The 27,246-nt window shown below is 56.5% G+C and overlaps 1 protein-coding gene across 1 annotated transcript in view; it reads right to left on the bottom strand.

Moving 5' to 3' along the window:
• Window positions 1-27,246, bottom strand: part of LOC308268844 (uncharacterized protein) — a gene marked incomplete at both ends in the record, with an annotated part of 138,457 nt that overhangs the window by 96,075 nt on the left and 15,136 nt on the right. The window contains 14 exons of the mRNA XM_080703948.1: window positions 598-761; window positions 1,995-2,086; window positions 3,247-3,429; window positions 3,805-3,989; window positions 4,339-4,494; window positions 6,513-6,695; window positions 8,524-8,648; window positions 9,974-10,132; window positions 13,106-13,250; window positions 15,929-16,081; window positions 16,168-16,353; window positions 19,612-19,777; window positions 22,214-22,317; window positions 26,218-26,357. Coding sequence (XP_080560074.1) covers window positions 598-761; window positions 1,995-2,086; window positions 3,247-3,429; window positions 3,805-3,989; window positions 4,339-4,494; window positions 6,513-6,695; window positions 8,524-8,648; window positions 9,974-10,132; window positions 13,106-13,250; window positions 15,929-16,081; window positions 16,168-16,353; window positions 19,612-19,777; window positions 22,214-22,317; window positions 26,218-26,357 — 2,141 coding nt within the window. The remainder of the gene's footprint in view (window positions 1-597; window positions 762-1,994; window positions 2,087-3,246; window positions 3,430-3,804; window positions 3,990-4,338; window positions 4,495-6,512; window positions 6,696-8,523; window positions 8,649-9,973; window positions 10,133-13,105; window positions 13,251-15,928; window positions 16,082-16,167; window positions 16,354-19,611; window positions 19,778-22,213; window positions 22,318-26,217; window positions 26,358-27,246) is intronic.

Genomic DNA, 27,246 nt, shown 5'->3' with positions numbered 1-27,246 from the left:
CGAGCCCGGGGAGGAGGGAGAAGCTTCGAGGGCCCCCGGCTCCTCCTCTGAATTTAACGGGAGCCATGGTCGGCCCCGAGCACAGGGCACAGGAGTGCGGCCCCTGTGGGATTCTGGAAGAGCCGGCTCACAAGACTGGGAGCCAGGAGACCAGACAGGAGGCCACTGAGCGTCCGTATCCTCTTGCCCAGGAGCTGGGGATACAAGTGAGGAAGCGAGGCCCTGGACCCGCCTGCGTCTAGAAGACGCTCGAGCCGTCTAGTTCACTAGCAAACAACGGTGATCTAAGAGAAGCGTGGATAATAGAGACAGGACACGCTCGGGTGACCGGGGTGGGCTTCCCCGGGGAGGTGCCCCCTCGGCTGAGATTCAAGAGCGACTGAGAGTTAACAAGTCCCCGAGCCCTGCGCAGAGGATTGCAGGAGCCAATCCACCGTGGGCTCCTCAAAATCCTGCAGGAGGAGCCCACGGTGGGCCTGGCCGCCCCAACAGTCCCAGAGAGGAGCCCGTGTCTCCGGGGGTGGGCCAGCCCCCATGCTGGCCTAGGAAGGCCCACGGTCAATCAAGCTAAGGGAAAGGCCATTCCCCAGGGCTCACCTGGAGGTGGAAGGTGTAGGCAGCTTCCAGCAGGTACCGCTGAAGCCCCGGGTCTCGCTTCCTGAGCGTCACCGCTGCGGACACAGGCACCGAGAGCAGGTAGGGCTGGCCAGGCGCCGGCCAGCTCACGGCAGCGCACAGCTGCCAGCCCCAGGCCTGGGACGCTGCAGAGAAAGGCCGGCCAGTGAGCAGACACGGCGCCGCCCACCCCGCCAGGAAACGGAGACAGGAGGATCACAGTTTGTGGCCAGCCTCAGCTACTTAGTGAGGCCCTGTTTCCAAATAAAGGATAAAAAAAAAAAAGCCAGGCGTGGTGGCGCATGATCATAATCCCTGCGCTCGGGAGGCTGAGACAGGAGGATCGCGCAGGTTCGAAGCCAACCTTGGCTACTTAGTGAGGCTCTCAGTAACTTAGACCCTGTTTCCAAATACAGTATAAAATAGGTCTGGGAGTATAGCCCAAGGTAGAAATCCTCTGGGTTCTCCCTCCAATACCACAAAAAAAATATAAATAAATAAAAATTAAAAATAAGGCTGAAGCTAGAATGCCCCATTTGTTTTATCCCCAGTACTGCAAATAAATAAATAGATGGAGAGATGGAGAGATAGATGATAGATAGATAGACAGACAGACAGATAATGGCTGGTGGTGTAGCTTGGAGGTAGAATGCTCCTGGATTTAATACCCAGTACTGCAAAAAAAAAAAAAAAAAAAAAGAAAAGAAAAAAAAGCCCGGCCCAGCTAGCGCTCTAGCACTCAGTGAGTCTCCTCCGTCTTCTTTTCCATTTAGCTCCTGTTCAACTGTACCGTCTCCACTCAATATTATCAGAGAATCCCCTGGTATCACCAAAGGCCGTCCTTCATGAGAGAGGTTAAAGCCGTGCGAAGCCTCAACATGGGTGAGCGGGCGTCCTCGAGGGCCCGCCGTGGGCGCCTCGGGTGCCATCCCCCGGCCTCAGCACTGCCGCCGCAGGACAAAAGCAGCGGGTGACGGGCGGCCATGCATGCCCGGAACACTTCACTTCTGGGCCCTGAGCTTCGAACTTCACTATTCCTTATGTTGTGAAATATTATCCCCTTCTGCCACATAAAAATGTGAAATCCCTTCTAAGCGCGCAGGCCTTGGGCCTCAGCACCGGAGGCGATGTGAGCTCCGCTAGATACGCGGCCCGCTTCCTGCTCTGAGCCCCTGGAAATAATCAAGCAGTGAACAGCTCAGTGCATAAGCCTTGAAGCGCGCTTTTGCTGGGCGCTCCTGGGGTGGAGTTCTAGATCGGAGTCACTGATGAGGCGCGTAAGTTCTTCCAGGGCAGAATGGTAACAGATTCAGGGCTGGCATCAGCCCCTCCACCCCGGGACGCCCGCCCGAGCCCGCGGCCTCGCGCCCGCTGCCCACCTTCCTTGCTGGTACAGGCCCGGGCCTCGGAGGGGCTGGGGACGTGGCCCAGGCTCCTCGCGCCGCCCCCACTCACGACGTAGAGCTGAGAGCTGCAGAGAGGAGCCAGGAGTCATCTCCAGCCATGCACTGGAAAAACACCCGGGGACCTTCCCCTGAACAGGACAGGTGAGCTCTTAGGGCCAGTTCAACACACACACGAACCGGGGGCAGCAACTACCACACAGACCTGGGTCTGTCACGGAGCGCAGGCCTCCGCTAGCCAGGGGCCATTTGTCTCTGCGGGGCTGACAACTGAGCAGAGGCCCACGGGTGGGAAGGAGGCAGCGACCAGAGGGAGCCTTGGGTACAAAGGCCCTGGGGTGGGGATGAGACAGCCGCAGGCCTGGGAGCCCCAGAAGCACGCAGAGCCTTCGTACAGGAGACAGGCTTAGCGTTCGCCTCCAGAGCCACGCTGCGCTCGGGAGAGGGGCCTGGAGGCTGGCCGGGGAGGACGGGGCTGGGCAGGGAGGGAGGCCCAAGAGGGAGCCCGAAAGAGGGCCCCTCGGCGCCCCGTACCCATCACAGATACACCCACTCCTCATGTGCACACAACACATACACATGCACAATCGTGTGTTCACACTCACACACGTGTTCATGTGTTCACAGACACACACACTTGCAGACACAGTCCACTCCCATGTTCAACCCACAGACAAGCACACTGTCATGTTCATGCTAAGATGCAAACTGTCACACACACACTCACACACACTGCAGTCACACCTGACACACCACACACCTGACACCACAGCCGCAGCCCCATCGGCAGAATTTCAGGCACACCCGGGCCCTCGCACACCCACTCACTCAGAGACACACCCACCCACAGCATACCCTCGCTCAGACACACCTCACACCTGAGACTTGTGCACATACATGATCACACGCCCACACATGTGACCACACACCCGAGCACTTGTGCACACACATAATCACACACCCACACACGTGACCACACACCCTCACACCCGAGCACTTGTGCACACACATGATCACACGCCCACACATGTGACCACACACCCTCACACTCATGTGATCACACACCCTCAGAGATGAGCACCCGTGTATACACGTGTTCAACATACCCTCACGCACCTGATCAAAGTACGCTCACATGTGAGTGCTTGTGCACTCACGTCACACTCGTGCGCACCCTCAGGCCCGCTCACGGGCTGGCACTGCTCCCCCGCGGCGCGGGTTGACGCACCTGAAGCCCAGCGGCTCGACGGCCTCACCCGGCGTGTTCAGATGCACCTTGAGGTCCCGGCCCTTCCTCGCCTGCACCCCGCCGTCCAGGCTGGCGGCGCCGCGGACGCTGGTCACCCACCTCAGCCCGGCCTGGCCCAGGGTGCCCGCTGTGCCCATCTGGGCCGACACCTGGAGCAGGGCACTGAAGAGAGCGCAGCGGGCTGCCTTTGCGCCCGGCAGCACAGCCCACCACGCACCGCCCAGGGGCCCTGCAGCCCCTCACAGCCTCCCCACCATGAGCCCCACTCAGAGACGGGGAAACTGAGGCTCGGGGCGAGGAGCTACCGGCCCAGGCTCCTCAGGCAGGGAGCGGCCAGCGCAGGACGCCACACACCAGCCTGGCACTCAGGGCAGCTATGCCCTGATCCCGGCAGGCTGATTCCAGGGCCTGCAGTATCTTGAGCCTCAGTTTCCCCACCTGCTCGTGGAGAGTAAAGATGTGTCCCCTCCGCTGGGTGGACCCCCAGCTTTCAGCAGCCCCCATCCCAACCCATCCCAGCTCCAAGGAGCCCGCTACCTGGGCTTGACATAACCGCTCACAGAGAAATCCGAGCGCTGCTGGAAATCAATGGCTCCTCGCACCCGGACACTGATGGCGGCGGAGGCGTTTAGGGTCAGTCGGGCAGGGAGGCCAGACACGGTGGGAAAGACCAGCTCCTTCACGGCCAGGAGCAGCCGGCGGTTCACACGCACCTCCTGCCCCTGCGGCAGACGAGGCAAAGAAGGGCAGGCGCCCTGCAGCGCACGGGACACAGCCCGTCCCCAGAGGGCAGCTGGCCCGGCTTCCAATGGGGAGACTGAGGCCGCCACGGGAGGGATGGAGCCCAGCCTGTTTGATTTCCACTTCATCCCCAGCAGCTCCGGGAGGAGGTGCTCTGAGCTGTTAATTCTATTTCTCATCCCAGTTTACAGACACAGAAATCAAGGGCTGGGCGAGCGGGAGGTGAAGGAGGGTGGTGGCTCCAAACTCCCGGCCTCCGTGGCTTGCCAAGGTGACCACGGGGCAGGGCACCGCAGGGACAGGTGGGGACCGGCAGGCAGCCGGGGCTACCTTGAGGAGCTGGATGGCGAGCTCGGCCAGGTCCAGGGACTGCCGCCGCACATGGTCCCCCAGAGCCCCGCAGCGCAGGAAGCCCAGCTCGTGCCCGAACACCTTGACTCCCAGCTCACAGCGCAGAGGCCGCCGCGCCCCGCGCCTCCGCCTCACCTGGGGGAGACGCCGGACTGAGTCACCCAGCCTGGCAGCCGGGGTGGGGCGGCCAGAGAGGATGGGCAAAGACTCATGGGCACAACTCCCCATCTGCCCGGGGCCCAGAACCTGCCCCAGGTGGGTGTTCTCTGACCTATGCAGTACTGTCCACTATCCAATGCAGCATGCGTGATTTAAAAACTCTTAACTGATGCATAATAATTATGCATATTTATAGGGCGCAGTATTAGGTTCCAAAACATGTGTATTTGTGTAATGACCAGGTCAGCAGGCATCCATCATTCCCAATGTTTATCGTTACTTTGTGTTGGGAACATTAAAATCCTCTCTATTGCCGGCGCAGCGGTGCACTCCTGTAACCGCAGTGTTTAGGAGGCTGGGATAGGAGGATCACAGGTTCAAGGCCATCCTCAGCAATCTAGCAAGACCCTGTTTCTAAATTAATAAAAAGGGCTAGCGGTTGTAGCTCAGAGATAGAATGCCCATGTTCAATCACCCATACCAAAAAAGAAAAAAAAAATCCTCTCTACTAGCTGTGTTGAAATAGATAATTAGTGTCAACTGTAGTTAACCTACTGTGCTAGAAAACATGTGACGTTATTCAGCCCGGTGAGGCGACGCACACCTGCCATCCCAGCTACTTGAGAGGCTGAGGCAGGAGGATCGCCCGGGCCCAGAAGTTCAAGACCAGACTGCGCAACATCGTGAGACCCCAGCTCAAAAATTAAAAACAGCCGGGCGTGGTGGCGCACACTCGTAATCCCCACGTTTGGGAGGCGGAGACAGGAGGATCACACATGTTCGAAGCCAGCCTCAGCTACTTAGTGAGGCTCTCAGCAACTTACTGAGACCTTGTTTCAAAAATAAAAAGACTAAGCCAGGCGTGGTGGCGCACGCTTGTAATCCCAGCATTCCGGAGGCTGAGACAGGAGGATCACGGTTTGGTTCATGGACAGCCTCAGCTACTTAGTGAGGCCCTCTGCAACTCAGTGAGACCCTGTTTCAAAATAAAGAATAAAAAACAGGGCAGGGGGTGTAGCTCGGAGGTTGAATGCCCCCTGAGTTCCATCCCCAGACCTGCAAATATAAATAATAATAAAATAAATAAAAATTAGGGGATTTTTCTATAAAATCCAGGTCTTGCCAGGCCCAGTGGCACACACTTATAATCTCAGAGACTCGGCAGGCTCGCAACTTAGAGAGACCCTGTTGCAACATATAAAAGAAAGACCAGGCCGGGCGTGGTGGCACACGCTTGTAATCCCCACGCTTGGGAGGAGGAGACAGGAGGATCGCGCAGGCTTAAGAGACCCTGTTTCCAAATAAAATATAAAAGAGGTCTGGGAGTGTACCCTGGAGGTAGAAGGGTTCCATCCCCAGTACCACCAAAAAAAAAAAAAGAAAGAAAGAAAAAGAAAAAGAAAAGAAAGACTGGGAAACTATTGACCACCCCTGGTCCGGGATGGTTGGAAACTAGAGGAGACAGAGGCGCCTCTGGTTCTGACGGTGGTCTGGCTGCTGGTTACGCAGTCTGAGACAATGAACATCTGTCCAGCTATATACTTAGGAGGTGAGGATGTTTTCAATGAAGGTTACACTTTGATATTTTTTTTATAGTACTAGGGATTGAACGGAGGGCCATTCTACCTCTGAGCTACACCCCTTGTCCTTCTCTTGTTTTAATTTTTAATTTTGAAACAGGGCCTTGATATGCTCTTGAGAGTCTCTTTAAGGTACCGAGGCTAGTCTTCAACCTGCAATCCTCCTGTCTCAGCCTCCCAAGTACTGGGATTACAGGTGTGCACCACCATAGCCAGATGAATAGTTGTTTAAAAACAAGGCCGGCTGACAGCTGCCCGTGCAGATCTGACCAGCGACCAGTTCCTGTATGGCGTGGGCAGGGGCGGAACTCATGGACACCAGAGTCCCCTGTCCAGAGCCCAAGCCGGTGCCCAAGCACACCACGGGCTGAGGCGTGCGTGGCCAGTGCGAAGCGGCTGTGGCCACGCCCTTACCTGCTCCTGCAGGACTCTCATCTTTCTAGATGTTTCCCCTGGACACTGGGGGCTGGCCGGTCCTGGCTCTGGCCCTGGGGGATCCTCTGGTGAGGGTTCCTTCTCCTCTTCCTGTGCCCAGAACGACTTGGGGCTGAACAGCCGGCGGGCAAGTTCCTCAGCGTTTTCCAGCCGGAGCCCCAGCTGCAAGGGAGGCTCGGGCTCAGGAAGGTGCATCTTGGGTGCACGGTGGCCAGGGCGACGGAGCCGGGGCTCGAGCTGGGCACCCAGAGCTCGTGCAAGCGCTCTCATCTGCCCGGCTGCGTGTCCGCGTGCCACACGGCTACAATTCCTATGGATCTTTAAGGCCTTGCTCAAACAGCATCGCCTCTGGGAAGCCCTGTCTGACTCCCTTCCCGTGACCCCACCCCAGACCAAATGTGTCCCCCTGCCCTGGGGCCTCCAGCACAGGGCTCCCGGGTCACCCAGACCCCGGGGTCTGCGCGTCTCCCTCGCAAGGCCCCAGCCCGCACTGGGACGCACCTCGTTCACTTGGTACCCGCTGGGCTGGCTGGTTCCCAGGCTTCAGTGAGTGGACAAATGAATCCTTCTGTCCTTCTCCTTCCATCTGCCCATGCCCCGCACTTGCCCACCCATCCCTACATCCTTTCCACCCATCTCCCACCCTTCCTTCCGGCCACTCATCTATCCACCCACCTGCCCATCCTCCATCCTCCTAGCCAGCCAGCCCCCCACCTACCCGCTCTCCCTGCCTCCCAGCTCTCCTTTTCTCCCATCTCTCCTCCAGGCTTTTGTGATGGCTTGGAAAGAAATCCTGGAGGTGGAGCCTCAGCAGGAGAGAGCCCACCCTCGGGCCAGCAAAGCCTAGATGGCCGTCCAGCTCTCCATCAACCCCAGGGTTGGGGTGGCCTAGAGCACCTCCCTGTGCAAGCTCCAGGCCAATAGATAGAGGGCCCCCAGGTGGCCCACTTACTGAACCCCAGGTCTCTGAGACATCCCCTCTTCCACTGCTGCCCACGGCCCATCTCCCATCCCACACCCAGGTACAGAAGTCCCTCTCCATCCTAAACCCCAGTGTGACCTGCCCTGCTCCCTCCCTGCCCCATTAGAGAATCTTTAGAAACACCATTCCCTACTGCTCTTGGGATCGCCCACTTGCTGGTCCCCCTGCCCAGAAGGCCCTCGCCTCAGCTCTGCTAGGGCTGCACACGTGCATCCTGCAGGGTTCAGCTCACACCTCCCCTGCCTGAAGCGCCAAGTTGCTTGCCCTGGTCCTACTGGCGGGCTTACTCAGCATCACCTGTCTACCTTGCTGGGCACCGTGTGGTGGGGACCAGGTCTCTCTTGCATCACTGTCTAGAGCCCAGCAGAGTGCCTGGCACACTGCGGGCAGAGGATGGAGAGTGCAGTGGATGGGGTAGAGGGATAGGTGGCTGGGTTGGAGGATGGAGAGATGGGTGAATGCAAATAGACACGTGGGTGAAAGGGTTGATAGATGAGTGGGGGAAAAGTGTGAGGAAAGAAGGATGGATGGTGGGAACGTGGATGAAGAGATTGGCACATGGATGGATGCATGGATGGATGATGGATGGATGGATGGATGGATGGATGGATGGATGAATGGGTAGGTGGATGGATGGATGGATGGATGGATGGATGGATGAATGGGTAGGTGGATGGATGAATGGGTGGGTGGATGGATGGATGACAGATAGATGGGTGGGTGGGTGGATGGCTGGCTGGATAGATGGGTGGACAGATGGATGACAATGTGAATGGGCTGAGTTGGGAAGTAAGAGGTGATTGGAAGGCTGGCTGGATGCTTAGGTGTAGGTAGAGGTGGATGGATAGACATAGGGATGTATCTATAGGTGGGTGATTGAATAAGTAGATGGAGGTAAGGGTAAAATGATGGGTGCAAAGGATGGATGGACAGATAGATGGATGGGATGACTTCTGGGCCCAAGTCTAGGACAGGCCCTGAGGAAACCATTTCAAGGCCCCCTCTTACCTCCAGGAGGTTGAAGGCACGGCCCACAGCATGGACAGTCAGGTTAACAGTGGCTGACCGGGGAAGGAAGGAGGCGGGAGAGAAGAGAAGGGTTCTCTCCAGGTTGGCTCCCAGGCTGCCAGACGCTAGGAGAAGAGGAGATTAGTGGTGCCTGAGACAGGACCAGAGACACGATGCACCCCTGGCTAGGAGAAGACAAGAAGGCCTGGGCCTGATCCAGGGCAGAGGGAGGCCGGGATGGAAGAGCCACACGTCACATGCACCCCAGCTCACAAATGCAGAGGAGGCCCCAGAGCAGCGCTTCCCGCCCCTCCCCGAGGGGCAGAGGCAGGTCAGGGCCTCGGCTGCAAAGATTGCCCTTTGGAGTCGCGGTTTAATCACAACAAAGACCGCTAGTGGCACAGGTCTGTGATCCCAGCTACTCAGGAGGCTGAAGCAGGAGGATCACAACTCAAGGCCATCCTGGGCAATTTAGACCAGATCTCAAAAAAAATTGTTTAAAAGGACTGGGGACGGAACTCAAAGGTGGAATGTCCCTGAGTTCAATCCCGGGAAGGAAGGAAGGAAGGAAGGAAGGAAGGAAGGAAGGAAGGAAGGAAGGAAGGAAGGAAGGAAGGGAGGGAAAAGAGGAGGTCTCAGCCAGATACGTGGCACACACCTGCAATCCTAATACTTGGAACGCTGAGATAGGAGGATCTAGATTGGAAGCCAGCCTTAGCAACTTGGTAAGATAGTTTCAAAATGAAAAGGAGCTGGGTGTAGCTCAGAGGTAGAATGCCCTGGATTCAATCCTCAATGCCACACACAAAATAGTACAAAATAAACAAGAAGAGGAGGTCTCACATGGCGCCCCTCAGCCTCTCCCCCAACACTCGGTAAGCAGCTCTCCAACTTCCCAGCTCTGGGAAGCGACGTCGTGCCAGGGAATCTGACCACAGCGCTTAGCCATCCCTGCACTTCTTTTCAGGGTTGCCTTCTCTTCGAAGGGTTTAAAAACTGATTTTCTTTCTTTCTTTTTTTTTTTTTTTTTTGGTGGTACTGGGGTTCCTGGAAGCCCTTCTACCTCCGGACTATACTCCCAGACCTATTTTATACATTTTTATTTGGAAACAGGGTCTCTTAAGCCAGCCCGGCTGGCTTTGAACCTGCGCGATCCTCCTGTCTCTGCCTCCCAAGCGCGGGGATTACAAGCGTGCACCACCACGCCCGATGCTAAAAACTGATTTTCTATTAACGGTGTGACGATACCCTTAATTCAGACACAGATTAAGTTTAAAGGAACCGATTGAGAGGAGAGCCCGAAGCCTTTGGTCAGCGTGCTGGACGCCTGACCTCTCCCAGCACCGTGGCAGGGGCCGGGGGCTGCGGCCGAGTCTCCGCAGGTGGCCTGCGAGCGTCGGACACTTGTGTCCATGTCCTGCGGCGTCGAGTCCGCCCCGGTCAGCAGTACCTGAGCGGAAGGTGATGTCAGAGAAGGCCGAGTGTTTCAGGGTCTCCGGGTGGAACTCCTGACTGAGGATGTCGTCGGGGAGCGCGTCCTGGAGGGCCCGTTTCAGGGGGTCGTCCGTGTCCAGCAGCTGCAGGAGGTGGCTCTGCACGAAGGAGCCCACTAGAGGGGGGGGTGGCCACGGGGGCGGGCAGTGAGGACGGCTGCGGCCGTGGAAAAACCCTCGGAGCCCACCCAGGCTGCCGCCCACACGCAGGGGCTTCTCGGGGCCTAGTCGCTGAGGCTGAGCCTGGGCTTAACGGAAATGGAGCCTGTGCGTAGAATCCAGACATGCTTCTGGAAGGGAAAAGAAGAGTCCTGGGGGAAGCCCTGGCCTGACAGCCAGACCCAAGCCTGGATTCCAGTTCCAATGTGTACAAAATGTGTGACCCTGGAATGGTCATGCTACCTCCCAGACCCTCAGTTTCCTCATCTGTGAAATGGGAACGTTGGACGCCGGGTGCGGTGGCGCACACTTGTCATCTCAGTACTTGGGAGGCTGAGGCAGGAGGATCACCATTGGCAGACAGCCTCAGCTACTGAGTGAGGCCCTTTGCAATCCAGTGAGACCCGGTTTCAAAATGAAGAATAAATATAGGGCTGGGGGTATAGCTCGGAAGTAGAATGCCCCAGTACCACACACACAAAAAAAAAAAAAATGGGAAAGTCGGGTGTCTTTCTGAATCCCAGTCCGAGTGTGGACAAGCGTGGCCTGCGAGGACCTCTCCACCTCGCTGAGCCTGTCTCCTCATCTGGAAAATGAAGCCAACTTCCATCTCTCGGGGCTGTTTGTAAAGATCAGTTCAGAGCCTGGACTAAAAGGCTACGTATCTTTTGGGGTGGATGACGTGCGTCCATGATGAGACCCTCTCAGGGTCTGGGGGCACACGGGTGGGAACGAGTCCAGTGGGGGATAGTAGAGTCTGCAGCGGGCACCCCCAGCCTGCAGTTGCCCCAGGATCTCAGGAGCCCATTGGGGAGCTTCTAGAAGACCCCCCCATGGAACAGTGCTGGCTTTGGGGGATAAGGCACCTACGAACCCATCGGGCAACACAGCCTGGCCCCCAGGCCCCGGCCACTCCCCTGAGGGGCTTAGCAGCCTGTTTGATGTGGCTGGTGCCGAAGCCCCTCCCACCGGCCGCACATCACACCTGGCCTGGGACCAGCCCGGTTCTAGCAGGGGCTTTCTCTAGAAGGTTATTCCGCACAGCCATATTGTATTTCTTTCCCCTTGGGTGTGGGCACGCACCAGGGCAAAAAAGGCCCTGCCATTGAGCCACACCCAGCCCCACCCCCGGGCATTGCCCTTTGGGGAAATTATCCTAAAGTCTGATTGCCCCAGGGCCGCAGGTGGACCTGATGGAGGTTTGTTTTGGTCACTGTTTCTTTCTTCTTTTTTTTTCTTTTTCTTTTCTTTTCTTTTTTTTTTTTTTTTTGTGGTACTGGGTATGGAACCCAGGGACATTCTACCTCTGAGCTACACCCCCAGCCCTATTTTTTAGTCTTTATTTTGAAACAGAGTCTCACTGAGTTGCAAAGGGCCTCAGTAAGCTGCTGAGGCTGGCCACGAACCCAGATCCTCCGGTCTCAGCCTCACGAATGCTGGGATTACAAGAGTGCGCCACCACGCCTGGTTTGGTCACTGTTTCTACCGGCCTAAGACACGAGCACCTAAGTAAGTGGCCCTCAAAGGGACAGAGGCAGGGAAGATCCTGGGACAAGTTCCCCGCAGAGCACTGTGCGGCCGTAGCTCGGAGTCCCTGAGGAGCCCCAGACTGAAAGCAGGCGGGAGCCGCGGAGTGTCTGCCAGACGGGGAGTCGCGGCTGCTGCCGAAGGGAGAGCCGCGTGTCGCTTAGTGACGAGGGCACGTTCTGAACCGCGTGCCATTGGGCGATCTCCTAGTGCCTCCCCCGTGGAGCGCACCCAGGCCGACTGAGAGTCACAGGTCGCATGAGGTTACGGACGGTCACAGACACGATTTGTCATCCACCCAATGTCCCTCCATCGTGCGTGACTGCGCTCGTGCGCCGGTTCCTGCATTACAGGTCCGGCTGTGACACACCAGGGGGCTGTCGGGGGCCTTCAGGAAGCAGGAGCTGAGCCCAGGAGAGGAGGGCCGCGTGGATCCCTGCCCTGGGCTTTGCGGTACTGGGGATGGAACCCAGGGGCATTCTACCTCCGAGAGACACCCCCAGCCCTATTTTTTATTCTTTATTTTAAAACAGGGTCTCACTGGGTTGCAAAGGGCCCCACTAAGTAGCTGAGGCTGGCCGCAAACCGTGATCCTTCCTGTCTCAGCCTCCCGAATGCTGGGATGACAAGCGCGCACCACCACGCCCAGCTTTGCCCTGGGCTTTGAAGCCTGAACACACGCTACACAGTCACAAGAGCCGCGTGAGAACACGGAACACGGAACACGGCGGTCCCTACACTGCAGCTGTGTTCTCCCAGCACCTTCCCGTCCGCGCGCTTTCTATGCCGGCGGGGCTGTGGTCATCCCATTCCGCAGGTGCAGACATGAGGCTGCCACTACAGTTGGGCCACTTGTCCAAGGGTGTCCAGGCAGGGAGGGGCTGCAATTCGAAGCCAGGAATTCTAGCCTTTCTATTTTCCATTTTTGAAACAGGGACTCACTAAATTGCCGAAGCTGGCCTCGTCCTCGGGATCCTCCTGGCTCAGCCTTGAGGAGCCGGGATTATAAGCGCGCACCGCCACGCCCGGCTAGGGAATTATTTTAAAAACCCAGTTGAACTTATCTTTGACCTTGCACCTTTGGCTCAGGAACTGCGTTCAGAGCCCCCTGCTGAAAGGGAAGCTGCAGACCCCAGAAGGAACCTGGGCTTTGCAGATGCTGCCCCCCTCTGTCTTTCATCTTTTAGGGACTGTGTAGTGACTCCCATCCCATTTTACAGATGTGGGAACAGAGGACCTGGGAAGAGAAGCCGCTTTTCCAAAGTCTCCTATCAGCGGGATGGAGACTGGAATTACCGCGCAGTGGAGGGGCACACGAACTGCTTGTCCACATACACGGAGGGAGAGGATGCTCTGAGACCCCGCCCGGCCCCGCCCAGCACCCTGCCCGCTGCCCTGCTCACCCTGGGTGGACCGCTCGCCCGCCTGGGTGCGCCGCACCTGGGCAAACACCTCCTCCCCGGGGCACCTCATCAGGGCCAGGTAGGCATGGATGCGGAGCTCAGCGTCCTCCTCGGGGCTCTGGTACAGGCGGGAGAGCGCGGATCGCTGGCGTGGACAAAAGGAAGCCATCACTGGGTGCCCGCCCACCTCTGCCATGCTCCGCAGCCCCCGCTGCACACCCTGGCCCTCAGCACCAGTCTGCTTGGGAGCGAGCCCGAGGCTCACCCATGACCCCACTGCGGGAGGAGGCCAGGCAGCAGGCACGTCTAATCCCTGATCTCCAGCAGCCCCGCTCAGAGCCTCGCCCAGAACTACACTGTGACACAGGTGTGGCTGCCCCGGGAAACCTTTACTGCAGAACCAGCAAGTCCCTGCCATGCTGAAACTAAACACCCCGGGTCCCCAGGCCCCCTCCAAGCAAGCCACGTGCCCGCTCGCCCTCAGCAAGCCACCCACCAACCAAGCAACAGGTGTTACTAAGCGACTACCACAAGCCCGCACTGTGCTAGGGGACAGCCTAGGAGACCAACCCGGCTCCTCCACCTCCTCTGCCCTCACATTCTAGCCCAGAAATCGAGATTGGCACGTGAAAGCTAACACTGCACGGCGTGATAAGTGCTGAAGATGGAAAAATAAAGATAGGAAACTGGGGTTGGGGGAGCTGTGAGATGCAGTTTCAGGGAAACAGTCAAGAGAGACTTCGCAGACAACAGTTTTTTTTTGTTGTTGTTGTTGTTTTTTTTTTTGTTGTTGTTGTTTTGGTGGTACTGGGGTTCCTAGAAGCCCTTCTACCTCCGGGATACACTCCCATGGGCTACACTCCCAGACCTATTTTTTAACTTTTTTATGTGGAAACAGGGTCTCTTAAACCAGCGAGGCTGGCTCCGAACCAGCGCGATCCTCCTGTCTCCGCCTCCCAAGCGTGGGGATTACAAGCGTGGCCACTACGCCCGGCGCCAACACAACTATCAAATAGATACCGACAGGAGGAAAGAGAATCCACATGTGCAAAGGGCCTGCGGCGGCTGGACCTATGGTTTAAGGAAGGACACAGAGCACCGTAGCTGGGGAGGGGGTAATAGTAGATGAGGCCAAGGGGCTCTTGCAGGTCAAGAGGTCAGTTTACATAGGGCTCCACAAGCCACTCTAAGGCTTTGACCTTGATGCTGAAGGGGGGTGGGGTTGCCACTCCTCCAGGGGTCAGCAAAGTTTTTCTGTAAAGGGACAGATAGTTATCATTTTAGGCTCTGCAAGCCAAGTGATCTTTGGAGGTAGAAGAATATCTAGCAAAGATTCAGGTCTGCAGTCAGAGCAAAAGAGCAGCCATCCGTAGCCTGTGAGTGAGTGGGCGTGGCTGTGTGCCAATAAAACTTTATTCACAAAAACATCCAGCGGAAGCTGGGCGCTAGTGGCCCACACCTGTAATTGAAGTACTTGGGAAAATGAGACAGGAGGATGGTAGGTTCAAGACCAGCCGTAGCAACTTAGTGAGACTCAGCAATGTAATGAAAACATTTTTTTTTAATGGAGAAGTCGGGCGTGATGGCGCACGCTTGTAATCCCCGAGCTTGGGAGGCTGTGACAGGAGGATCGCACAGGTCCGAAGCCAGCCTCAGCTACTTAGTGAGGCTCTCAGCAACTTAGTGAGACCCTGTTTCCAAATAAAGTATATAAAATTAGGTCTGGGAGTATAGCCCGGAGGTAGAAACTCCCCTGGGTTCCACCCCCAGTACCACAAAAAAAAGGGGGGAGGTGTCTGAAGGTAGAATGCCCCTGGGTTCAATCTCCAATATCCCCCCCACATCCACCAGAGCCAGGCATGCCAGTACATGCCTATTACCTAGAAACTGGGGAAACTGAGGCAAGAAGACTGCAGGGTTGAGTCCAGCCTGGGAAACTTAGCAATATCCTGTCTCAAAATAAAATAAAAAGGGCTGGGGGTTGAGCCAGGCATGGTACACACTTGTAATCCCAGCATTTGGGAGGCTGAGACAGAAGGATCATGGTTTGAGGTCAGCCTCAGCGACTTGGCGAGGCCTTTTGCAACTCAGTGAGATCCTGTTTCAAAATAAAGAATAAAAAAAGGGCTGGGGGTGTCACTCAGAGGTAAAATACCCCTGGGTTCCATCCTCAGTACCGAAACACACACACACACACACACACACACACACACACACACACACACACTAAAATAAAAAAAGCTGGGGGAGGAGCTGGGTGTGGTGGCGCACACTTGTAATCCCAGCATTTGGGAGGCTGAGTCAGGAGAATCGTGGTTCGTGGACAGCCTCAGTTACTTAATGAGGCCCTTTGCAACTCAGTAAGACCCTGTTTCAAAGTAAAGAATAAAAAAATAGGGCAGGGGTATAGCTCAGAGGTAGAAAGCCCTGGGTTCCATCTCAGTACCACAAAAAAAAGGGGCTGGGGGTGTCGCTCAGTGGTTGTACATCCCTGAGTTCAATCCCCAGCACCAGAAAACACCCAAAAACCACACAGCTGGCAGGTGGTGGCTCTGGCATATGGCCTGCCAACCCCTGCACAACAGGGTCCAGAGCGCATGACGGTGCTGGTAATCACATGCTCCACTGTGAGTTTATCCTGTGAATATGTGCCCCCACACCAGGCACAGGCTCTGTGAGAACAGACACCTGTTCAGGCCAGCCCTGGTGCCCAGGACAGAGCAGGGTCTCAATTAAACACGTGGTGACTGAATGATCAGACAAAGAAGTGAATTCACAAGGCCCGTCACCGCCCACCCCCATGAAGGAGCCCGAGGAGCTCACGTCTGCGGAGCAGGGGACCCTCCGGAAGGCCTGGATGGCCCCCAGCCGGATCTCAGGGGCACCGCTGGCCAGGGCCACGCAGGCACTCAGCGTGGGGGTGAGGGCCGCAGCCGCCAGGCCGGCATTGCCGATCGCCTTCAGCACAAGCTGGAGCTGGAACGAGATGGTGACGGGCCGTGAGCCAGGGCTTGCCCGCCTGGCTGGAGTCCTGAGCCCATGCCGGGCGCAGCTGTCCTCACCTGGTCGGCATCCGCGGGCTCCTGCACGGTACAGTTCTCTCCCACGGCCTCTCCCAGGGTCCTCACGAGGGAGCCGACGCCAGGCAGCTGGGCACAGGGCCCGTCCAGAGCCGCACAGAGGTTGTGCACCAGGGCCGAGATGCCCAGGAGGGCGCCGGGGCTGGCCGCTGGGGACCGCAGCAGTGGCTGGGGACAGACGCCACCCCATCCCACCCAGAGAAGGCTGGTAAGTACCCTGTGCACTCCGACCCCACCTGGCTACACCCAGCTTCACCTGGAGACTTCCTAAAACACAGGGACTCAGACCCACGCCGGGAGAATGCACCCATCAGCGTGCACAGGAACAGTTGTAAAAGCACCCAGGACATTCATTATGTCCGCCTAGGAAGGAACCTGGGGCCAAAGGGGGGCATCCTGGAGGTGGCAGTGGCAGAGATCAGACATCCTAGGGCACAGGACAACCTCACACACACACACAGGGCAAGGAATTACCCAGCCACAGGTGCCAACAGCGCGGGGCTGAGGACCCTTGGTTAAGTCACCAGTTTGGGAAAGCCTTGGTTAAGTTCCCCAAGTTGAACCTGTTTAAAAATCCTAGGCAAAAGCTCCACCCCATCCTACAAGGCAGAAGAGCTACCGCCTCCTCTCAGGACCTATGGAATGCTCACGAAATATAACCCATGTTCCCTCTCTGCAACCACCTGGCAAAACCAGCAAGCCAGCCCTCTTTGGCCCGCCTGCTTCCCCACCACCTGCTGCACAGCTGCCCGTGACGCTGAGAGAAGCTGTCTGTCCTGGGAGCCTGGACCAGAGCAGAGGCCACAGCCCCTCTGTGGGCCACACAGGAGATCAGCCGTGTCCATGGGGTTCCAGCTGCCCAGCCAGCCCTTCCCCCCAAACAGCACCCCCACTCCACTGTAGGAGTGAGGGGTGGGCTGCAGAGGGCTCCAGGTGACAAGGCCACCATCGGTACAAGTACCTCCAGAGACAGGCCCTGACACCACAAAGGTGATCAGGAGTGGCGGGTTACCGCCTACCTCTGTCCTGAGCTTACTTTCTCTGTACAAAAGCTTAGGTCATGACGCAAGCTTAGGTCATTTCAGTTTTGAAACGGCCACGTTTAACAACCAGTTCACGGCTGCCTGCAAGTCCAGCGATCAGCCCTATGGACCCCCAGGACCCCCAGTCCAGCTCCTCCTCCTGCAGCCCCTTAGACCTGCCAGGCCTTGCTGCTAACACACCTCCTCCACCCCGCCCGCGCCCCTTCCAGATGAGGAAGCTGAGGCAGAGGGAAGAAACCGGCCTCCCCGCCAGCTGGCCTCGGTCCCGCAGGGGCTGGCTCCAGGCAGGGCTCTCCCTGCCGCTCTGAATGCACACGGGGCTCACTCCGAAAATACAGGCCCGTGGCCCTGGGTGCTAACAGGTGCCTCTGCTTATGCTAAGGCGACCCACGCGAGCTCAGTCCTTTCACAGGGTGCAAGAGCGTGTGGAGTTGTTTGCACACGTGCCTGTGTGTGCCGTTTGTGTACAGCCTTTGCATGTGTTCCGGTATAAGTGCGCGTGTGCGTGTCCTGGTGCACTTGTGTACCTTGGGAGACAGGTATTCCTGATGGGAACTGGTGTGCACACACCTGTATGTGTGTATTATGTGTGTGTGCATGTGCACACGTGTGTGTGTATCTAATGCCCGAGTGCCTCCAGCGCACCTGGTATGTCTCAATGTGTGTCACTTGTGAAAGGAAGGGGACAGAGCGCATGCCTTGAAAAAGCACATTCCTTTTTTTTTTCTTTTTTCTATATTTGGCAAAAGAATATAAACCTTGTTTTTTTTTTTTAATACGAAGCAGGGAGAGCCAGAGATGAAAAGAGGGGAGACTCCAGACCTGCAGGAGGAGAGGCGGCCACTCGGCTCCTGTCTCTGCCTGCCTGCCCGAGAAAGGGCGCCCAGGCCCGGGAACAGGCTGAGCCGGCAGGGACCCGCCTGGAGCCTGAAGCCTGTAAACCTGCAAGGTTGCTGTCACCAAAGGCTGCCTGGGAGCCGCTCAGAGACCTGCAGGGCTGGGCCTGGGCACGGACACGGGCCTAGATCATTCTGCCTGCCCAGAACAGCCCGCCTGCTTCAGCCCGTAAGAATCGGAAAGCACAGCTCAGAGCAAAAACATCTCTAAGTTTAAAGAGCATCCTGGGTGCAATCCCCAGTGTAGGGGGAGCACTTTAACTTAAAAGGGTCTGGTTGGCGGGGCGTGGTGGCGCACGCTGGTCATCCCAGCATCCGGGAAGCTGAGACAGGAGGATCGCGGTTCACAGACAGCCTCAGCTACTTAGTGAGGTCCTCTGCAACTCAGTGAGACTCTATTTCAAAATAAAGAATAAAAAATAGGGCTGTAGGGCTGGTGATATAACTCGGAGGTAGAATGCCCCTGGGCTCCATCCTGTCTCACACATGATCCCCATGGCACAGCCCGACCGTACAGATGGGGGAAACTGAGGCTGGGATAAACATCTTGCCCAAGGTCATGCTGGGAAGGAACAAAGTTGGTGCTTTTGGCCCACGCACCCATGCCTGGCACAAGAACAAGTCAACGAGGGACAGGAGAAGCAGGGAAGAGGGCAAGACGTGTCCAGAGAGCCTGGCCCTGCCCAGCACCAGCTAAGCCAGGGCAGCTCCTGCAAGGTGCCGGGGGCCCTGGGTGCCAACTGGGGTGGTGACTCGTGGCCCAGCTGGGGTCTGGCTCGTGGTGCGCGCCTCATCCCTGTCTGTTGAGGCAGAGCAATCATGGCCCTGCCTGGAACCCCCCCAGGGAGCCTCAGGTCAAAGGGCAAGGGGTCCCCGTCTTCTGCCTGGAGAGACAGAGCCCGAGCGTCCCAGGGGCCAGCAGATCCCGCTGGGGGGACACCAGGCAAGTGGGAGGCAGAGCAGGTGCACCCCCGGGCAAGCTCCCTGCCTCGTCCAGCCTCCATTTTCTCACCTGAGAGTGAGAAGAGCGCCCACTCTGCAGAGGCACGAGGAGAGTGAGTCCGGCCTCCGCAAGCGGCATAAGCTGCCGGCCTAGTGCACAGGGGTTTCCTAAGCTCGGGACCCATTGGGTACGTTTGTCTGCGTCAGTAACGAGCTCAGATTTTGTGCCGCGCGCTGGGAGAACCCTCGCGGACAGCCTCCCCTTGGTCACTAGGACCCCAGGATGGGAAGGTCCACCCTTGTTCTACACATCAGAAAACAGCCCAGCAGTCGTCACCAATCACACACCTGGGAGGGAGCGTGCAGGGACTGGACCCCGGATTGCTCTGACGGAAAATCCCGCCTTGAACGAGACAAGATGCCCATGGAGATGGCGGACCTGCCCACCAGCTGCCCCCAACACAAAGCCAAGGACGGCAGGCACACCCGCGCCAGACAGCGGCCACACTGGGGAGGGAGGCAGGGCTGGGTGGGGACGGGCTCACCAGCAGCGCGTGCACCATGGCGTCTGTGGGCCGTGGGATGAAGGCCAGTGCCCGGAGCCAGGTCTCTGCTTCCTCGGCCTGTACCTCCCCGGACATGAGGAGCTCCGACATGAGGCCCACGCAGGGCTCGGTGCTGCAGGAGGGCAGGGCGTCCACCAGTGGCTGCCTGCAACGTCACCAAAGAGACCCAAGGGTTCCAAGTACCTTTAGGCCTCAGCGTGCTGCCATCTCAGGGCGTCCAGGGACAAGCTGGGCTCAGAGAGGTACAGTAGCTCCATGCCCACCCTCGCCATGGGGGAAGCCGGCCCCCACGGGGACAGCAGCGTGTCCAGCCCCCAGGGCTCTGCTACCCAGGACACATGAGTCCCTGCCCCCCCCCACTCTGCCAACACCCATCAAGGCAGGGACAACACCCTGAACTGAACAGGAACCAATATTTGATGGTCTTTAACCTAAACTCCAACGCTCACAGCCCAACATCGAGGGATTTCTTTTTCTTTTTTTAATTTTAAAAAATTTTTCATAGTGTGTGTGTGTGTGTGTGTGTGTGTGTGTGTGTGTGTTTTGCTGGGATTAAACCCAGGAGCATTCTACCTCCAAGCTACACTTCCAATAAAAAATAAATTTTTTTTATTCTTTATTTTGAAACAGGGTCTCACTAAGTTGCGGAGGGCCTCACTAAGTAGCTGAGGCTGGCCCTGAACCTGCAGTCCCCTGTCTCAGCCTCCCAAGTGCTGGGATTACAAGCGTGCGCCACCACGCCCAGCATCTTTTCTTTTTAGACTGCAAAATGGTTAGAAAGCTCAGGAATGAGGCCCAGCAGTCACTCTGCAGAACGAGGGGTCTGGAGCAGGAAATGACGATGGAAGGGGTCCCCGCGTCACAGCGGGATGGGGGCTCCCAGAGTCAGCAGGGAGGGCCAGCACCTCATGAGAACCGGGCGCCCCGCTCCCCCCCACACCGTGTGCCCACCCGCAGCTCGGCGGCCCCTCTGTAGCGTGGCAGCTGGTGCCTGCCCTGCTCCAGGTGGCCGTGAGTCCTCAGGGAGGCACAGCCACAGGGCCTGGGGCACCCTGCCTGGTCTCCCCACGCCCCAGGCTGGCATTTCCTCAGTTCCTTCTCTATCTGGGGATCTAGTTTCCCGTGGAGATGGAGGGCCGCAGAACTCAAGAGTTCCTGGAAAGTTCCCGAGGCCTAGGTGGCCAGTAAGGGCCAGCTGACCAGGAGGGTAGGCCGCCAAGAGGACCAGCATGCGATGCTCCTCCTGGGGCAAGCACCGTTAAGATGTGCCAAGTCCAACTGGTTGTGGTGGCGCACGCTTGTAATCCCCGCGCTTGGGAGGCTGAGACAGGAAGATCGCGCAGGTTCGAAGCCAGCCTCAGCTACTTAGTGAGGCTCTCAGCCACTGAGGGAGACCCTGTTTCCAAATAAAATATAAAATAGGTCTGGGAGTGTAGCCCGGAGGTAGAAAGCCCCTGGGTTCCACCCTCAGTACCACACACACACACACACACAAAAGATATGCCAGTCCAAAGTCACGTCTACTGAAGCTCATAAGAGCTGGCCGGAAAAGTCCAGGCCCCTGGGGTTCGAACCTCAGCTTTGCTGTGTGACTCTGGACAAGCTTTCTAACTGCTCTGTGCCCTGATTTCTGAAACCAGAAACTGGAAATAACAATGCCCCTCACCCCACAGGGTCGTCGTGGGGCCTCATGAGCAAATATGGATAAAGGCCTTACAAAGGTGCCTACGCATTCACTAGGATGCTATGTGAAGTGTCTGGAAAAGCTGATCTTGCCGGTGGATCCTATTTCATGTTTTAGAGTCAAAAAGCATTTTCAGTATTCCAGATTTTTGAGAGGTGTTTTTTTTTTTTTTTTCTTTTTCTTTTTTCGTTTTTTGGTACTGAGGATGGAACCCAAGGGCATTCTACCTTGGAGCTACACCCCCAGCCCTATTTTTTTTTATTTTGAAACAGGGTCTCACTGAGTTGCAAAGGGCCTAAGTAGTAGGTGAGGCTGTCCTTGAACCGCGATCCTCCTGTCTCAGCCTCCCAAATGCTGGGATTACAAGCGTGCGCCTCCACGTCCAGCCAGAGAGCTTTTGCAAAGCTCACAGGCTGCAGTGTGCATCTCTGGAGCCTGATATTTAGGTGGCCCTGCGGTTTCCCTGCACAGTCCTGGGCTCCTGGAAAAGTCAGCGAGGTTCCTCTGGACCTGGGGGTCCCTTTCCACTCCTTGTGAGGGGATCCCATCATCCCCACCCCCACCAGGAGGCATCCAGGGTACATTGGGATGCAAATTCCAGCTCTTGAGGAGGGCACCTCTGGGCAGAACAATGGCTGTCTTTATCTGCTGTCCCTGCAACTTCTGTTCTCAGCGCAGACAGAGCTTGCCCCCACCCCCGTGGGAAACTCCAGGCACCCCACTTAATCTCCTTCTTGGCACACGTTTCCAGACAGAAGGATGAGTCAGTGTCCCGGGGACAGAAGGCATCATCATCCATCCCGCACTGGGGCCCCGGGAGGGCACTGGGACGGCCTGCCCTTCCCAGGGTCACAGCAGCCGCCCCGGCTCAGTACCGCCCGGCACACGAGCCCTTACCAGTTGTCTGGACATTTAAAGGAAGCGTATCGCCAGAGTTCCTGCAGCTCGCCCGCAGAGAGGCCCTGGAGCTCGGAGACCAGCGTCAGGAACTGATCCAGGGCCTGGGAGGCAGAGGGCGGTGTGAGGCACCCAGAGGCCTGGGTCATGGTGGTGCACGCTTGTAATCCCTGCACTTGGGAGGCTGAGACAGGAGGATTGCACAGTTTCAAAGCCAGACTCGGCTACTGAGTGAGGCTCTCACCAACTTGGTGAGACCCTATTTCCAAATATAAAATATAAAATAGGTCTGGGAATATAGCCTGGAGGTAGAAAAGCCCCTGGGTTCTACCCCCAGTACCACCAAAAAATAATAATAATAAATTTAAAAAAGAAACCCTGGACGTGGAGCTGAGCAATTTCCCAGGTGCGCCTGCTCCCACCACGGCCCGCGCTGCAGAGAGACTGGAGAGGAATGCTCAGCAGTGCGCTGCACCATCTTCCGGCTGACAGCCGCAGCTGAGCTAACTCCAGCGCCGGGACAGTGACAAGACAAGCAGGCAGCGGTGCGCTGGGCCCTCGCTGCCTGTGCTCCCAGCATAATTCTTTTTCGTTGCAAGCCTGTGCTACTTTCAATCACAGCCGTGCTTGACCACCAGCCCAGGATTTCTAACCACACATCGGCTCTCACCAATAAACCAGCCCGTTCTGACGTGCCTCTGTCTCCAAAACACTTGGCTGTACACAGCTGGTGTTTAATAAATGCCTGTGGCTCAGTGTGCTGGCGCGCGCCTGTAATCCCAGTACTTGGGAAGCTGAGACAGGAGGATCGTAGGTCTGAAGCCAGCCTTGGCAATTAGCAAGGTCTCAGCAATTTAGTGAGACGCTGTTTCAAAATAAAATAAAAAGTAAATATAGGGCTGGGGGTGTAGCTTAGAGGTAAAATGGCCCTAGGTTCAATACCCAGCACACAATGAATGAATGAATGAATGAATGAATGAATGAATGAACAAACACCTGTGGCTGCCTTCCCCAGTCTTAGAACTCCTAGCAGCAGCTGGAAGCTTTGCCTCCACCACCAGGCCCCCAGGAGCAGGTCCTGTGACCACTGCGGGCCTGCCCCTCCCACCCTGATGGGGCTGGCTCACTCCTTCCCTCCCTGAGGCTCCTGGCCATTCCCACCACTGCCCCCACAGTGGCGCCCAGGGCCTCTGAGAGGCCGGCTGGATCTGCTCCCCACAGAGCACTGAGTCCTGATTTTGTTTCCAGACTGGGAAGCAAACTCTGCTTCACCTGCTGCCCATGGGGAAGCCAGAGGCAGCTCAGAGGAGCCGCGAACCACCTGCCTCCCGCACCCCGGCTCTCCGCTGATGCACCCTGGAGAGCCAAGTTTAGGAGCAGAGCTGAGCAATTCACCCTCAGCCTAACGGACCTGCTTGGGGGGGGGGGGGGTTAAAGGAGAGGACTGCTTGCTTTTTTTTTTTTTTTTTTGAGGTACTAGGGATGGAGCCCAGGGGCATTCTACCTCTGATCTACACCCCCAGCCCTATTTTTTATTCTTTATTTTAAAACAGGGTCTCACAGCCAGGCATGGTAGCACACGCTTGTCATCCCCACACTTGGGAGGCAGAGACAGGAGGATCACACAGGTTCGAAGCCAGCCTCAGCTACTTAGTGAGGCCCTCGGCAACTTGGTGAGACCCTGTTTCCAAAAATAGGTCTGGGAGTGTAGCCCAGAGGTAGAAAGCCTCTGGGTTCCACCCCCAGTACCAAAAAAAAAAAAAAAAAAAAGTAAAACGGGTCTCATTAAGTTGCAGAGGGCCTCACTAAGTAGCTGAGGCTGGCCGCTAACCCGCAATCCTCCTGACTCAGCCGGCCAAGTACTGCGATTACAAGCTTGCCCACCACGCCCGGCTGCTTGCTTCTTTTCTGTTATAAATTCAGGACAGCCACACGGGTCCAGGAGAGGAGACACAGGCCCACAGCGTGTCTTGCCCGAATCCACCCCTGCCAGGGCAAACGTCCAGCCTGGGGCCAGGGCGCGCTCTTAGGGTGGCAGGAAGCTGCAGGCCTGTCGGTAGCTTTCCGCTGTGCTGTTCCTCGGGCTCAGCAACACAATGGTTAGAGCCGTGCTCCCCAGGGGACATCTGGTTGTCATGACTACAGGGAGGCAAGATGCTGGCATCAAGTAGTCAGTTGTCCCAACATCCGGCAATGCTAGGCCTCAGGTGTCCTAGTGCCCAGCTAACAACCTCGCTCTGTCCTTCGCCGGCTGGGAGGCTTCCTAAAGCTTCAAGCCTTAATTTCCTCCTCTGTGAAATGGGTAGGATATAAGAATTTCACTCACAGGATTAAATTCACAAATACAAGTAAGGTCCTTAGCTTAAGCCTGAGTATACAGTAAGTGCCCCATAAAATTGCAGCAGACCTGGGGACATGGCCTGGTACAGAGGGCTCACCTAGCATGTATAAAGCCCTGGCTTTCAACCCTAGCACTGAGGAAAAATAAATTGTGTGTGTCAAATGGTGACACCACCCCCCCAAAAAAAAAAGATGCCCCAATTTGGAAGAAGGATCTTTGCAGATGTAATTAAGTTGTTATTTTATTTTATTTATTTGTTGGTACTGGAAAATTGAGCCAGGGGCATTCTGCATTCTACCTCCCACTACATCCCAGCCCTATTTCATTTTCTTTCTTTCCTTTTTTCCTTCTTTCTTTTATTCCTTCCTTCCTTCCTTCCTTTCTTCCTTTCTCTCTTTCTCTCTCCATTTCTTTCCTTCTTTCTTTCTTTCTTCCTTCACTCAGGAGTATTCTACCTCCAAGCTACACTTCCAGCCCTATTTTTTAGTCTTTATTTTGAAACAGGGTCTCACTGAGTTGCAGAGGGCCTCACTAAGTAGCTGAGGCTGTCCGCGAACCGCGATCCTCCTGTCTTGGCCTCCTGAGTGCTGGGATGACAAGCATGTGCCACCACGCCCGGCTCATTTTCTTTATTTTGAAAGAGGATCTTCCTAAGTTGCTCGGGGCCTCACTAGATTGCTAAGGCTGGCCTCGAGCCTGTGACCCTCTTGTTTCTATGACCCAAGTACAGGGATTATAGGACTGCACCACTAGCCTGGCTAAATTAAGGATCTCGGGCAGCATTCATCCTGGATTAGACCGGTGGGCTCTCCTGCCCCAGGGATTGCGCTGAACTTTCTCTCTCGAGCCATTCTCTTGCGCGTGGAGCAGGGCCTTGCCGCAGAACCAGCAGCTGGGGACGCAGGACCATCATCACTGGGAAGAAAAAAGCCAGAGGCCTCAAAGCCCCTGGACCCTAAACAACTGTGAAGGGCTGGGGGCTTGTCTCAGTGGTAGCGCTGCGAGTCAGGCCCAGGGTTCGCTCCCCAGCCCTGCAAAAACAATACAGGGCTGTAAATACCAGCAGAGGCCGTCTGCCTCTCCCTGGGTTGAAAGAAGTCTGCAATGTAAAGCCCTGGATGTGGCTAGAGATTTCCTCCCAGATCTCCAGATCCAAAAGGTTAGCGAGAAGCGGGCCGTGGTGGCGCACGCTTGTCATCCCAGCACTCGGGAGGCTGAGACAGGAGGATCGTGGTTCGCAGGCAGCCTCAGCTACTTAGTGAGGCTCTTTGCAACTCAGTAAGACCCTGTTTCAAAATAAAGAATAAAAAAAAGGGCTGGGGGTGTAGCTTAGAGGTAGAATGCCCCTGGGTTCCATCCCCAGCATCACTCACACACACACACACACACACACACACACACACACACACACACACAAAGGTTAGCGGGGATCCCACAGGACTCCTATTTGCCCTCAAATAGATAAAGACTTTCCCTCTGCTCGTCTCCAAAGCACTGGCTCCGCACCCACCATCTAGAGTATTCTCCCTCTTCCTTGACTTTACAGCCCAGCACTGTAGTGCACAACCTACCCAAATGAAACATCTGGGAAGCTGAGCCCCAAACATCTGGGCAGAAAGAGGAGGATGCTCCAGGGCAGACTCCGGTAGGAGAAGCCACTTACCTGGAAGCTTGCGGGCTGAGCCAGGCACAGCCTCCTCACTGACGCAGTCGCCATGGCCACCGTGGCCTGGGATGGCGTCTCTTCCCACTCGTAGAGCAGGCTACTCGGGGTGACGTTTCCATCACCGCCATCATCCAGACCTGGGATGGGGAGGCCTGAGTGGATGACCACCGCAGGGGATGCCAGAGAGAGCCAGAAGCCCACCCGCCAGCCCCGGAGCCGCCTGCTGCCCATGCTTCCCTCAGGTGTCACGGCCACAGGGAAGAGGGGTGTATACAAGGAATCATGGCGGCCTGCTGCCAAGGGGATCACCTGTGCCCATCAGAAGAGGAGACCAGAGGAACCCTGCGGCGTGCATGCTGGGGAACTGAGCCCCCTTTTTTGTGTGGTACTGGAGGCGCAACCCAGAGGCATACTCCATCTGAGCTGAATCCCCAACCCCTTTAATTTTGAAACAGGGTTTCCCCAAATTGCTGAGACTGGCCTTAATTCTGCACCCCTCCCGCCTCAGCCTCCCAAGTACTGGGATCATGGACATGTAGCACCATACCCAGCTAGTCAGCCCCGTTTAAAGAAAACAGGGCAGCTGGACACACTGCCAAGGAAAGATCTCCAAAAGCTAAGTCCAGGAGCCGGGTGTGGTGGGCACGCTTGTCATCCCAGCACTTGGGAGGCTGAGACAGGAGGATCGCGGTTCGCGGACAGCCTCAGCTACTCAGTGAGGCCCTTTGCAACTCAGAGAGACCCTGTTTCAAAATAAAGAATAAAAAATAGGGTTGGGTCCAGGCGTGGTGGCACACATTTGTAATCCTCCCTCCTATCCCAGGGAGGCTGAGATAGGAGGATGCAGTTCAAGGCCAGCCTCAGCTACTTAGTGAGGCCCTTTGCAACTCAGTGAGACCCTGTTACAAAAATAAAGAATAAAAAATAGGGTTGGGTGTGTAGCTCAGAGGTAGACTGTCCCTGGGTTCCATCCCCAGTACCACACACACAAAAAAGCTAAGTCCGCAAAACAAGATGGTGAAGACT

Source organism: Muscardinus avellanarius, assembly GCF_963383645.1.
Source record: "Muscardinus avellanarius genome assembly, chromosome: 10".
Lineage (NCBI taxonomy): Eukaryota > Metazoa > Chordata > Mammalia > Rodentia > Gliridae > Muscardinus > Muscardinus avellanarius.
This window is presented reverse-complemented; position numbering and strand designations above follow the sequence as displayed.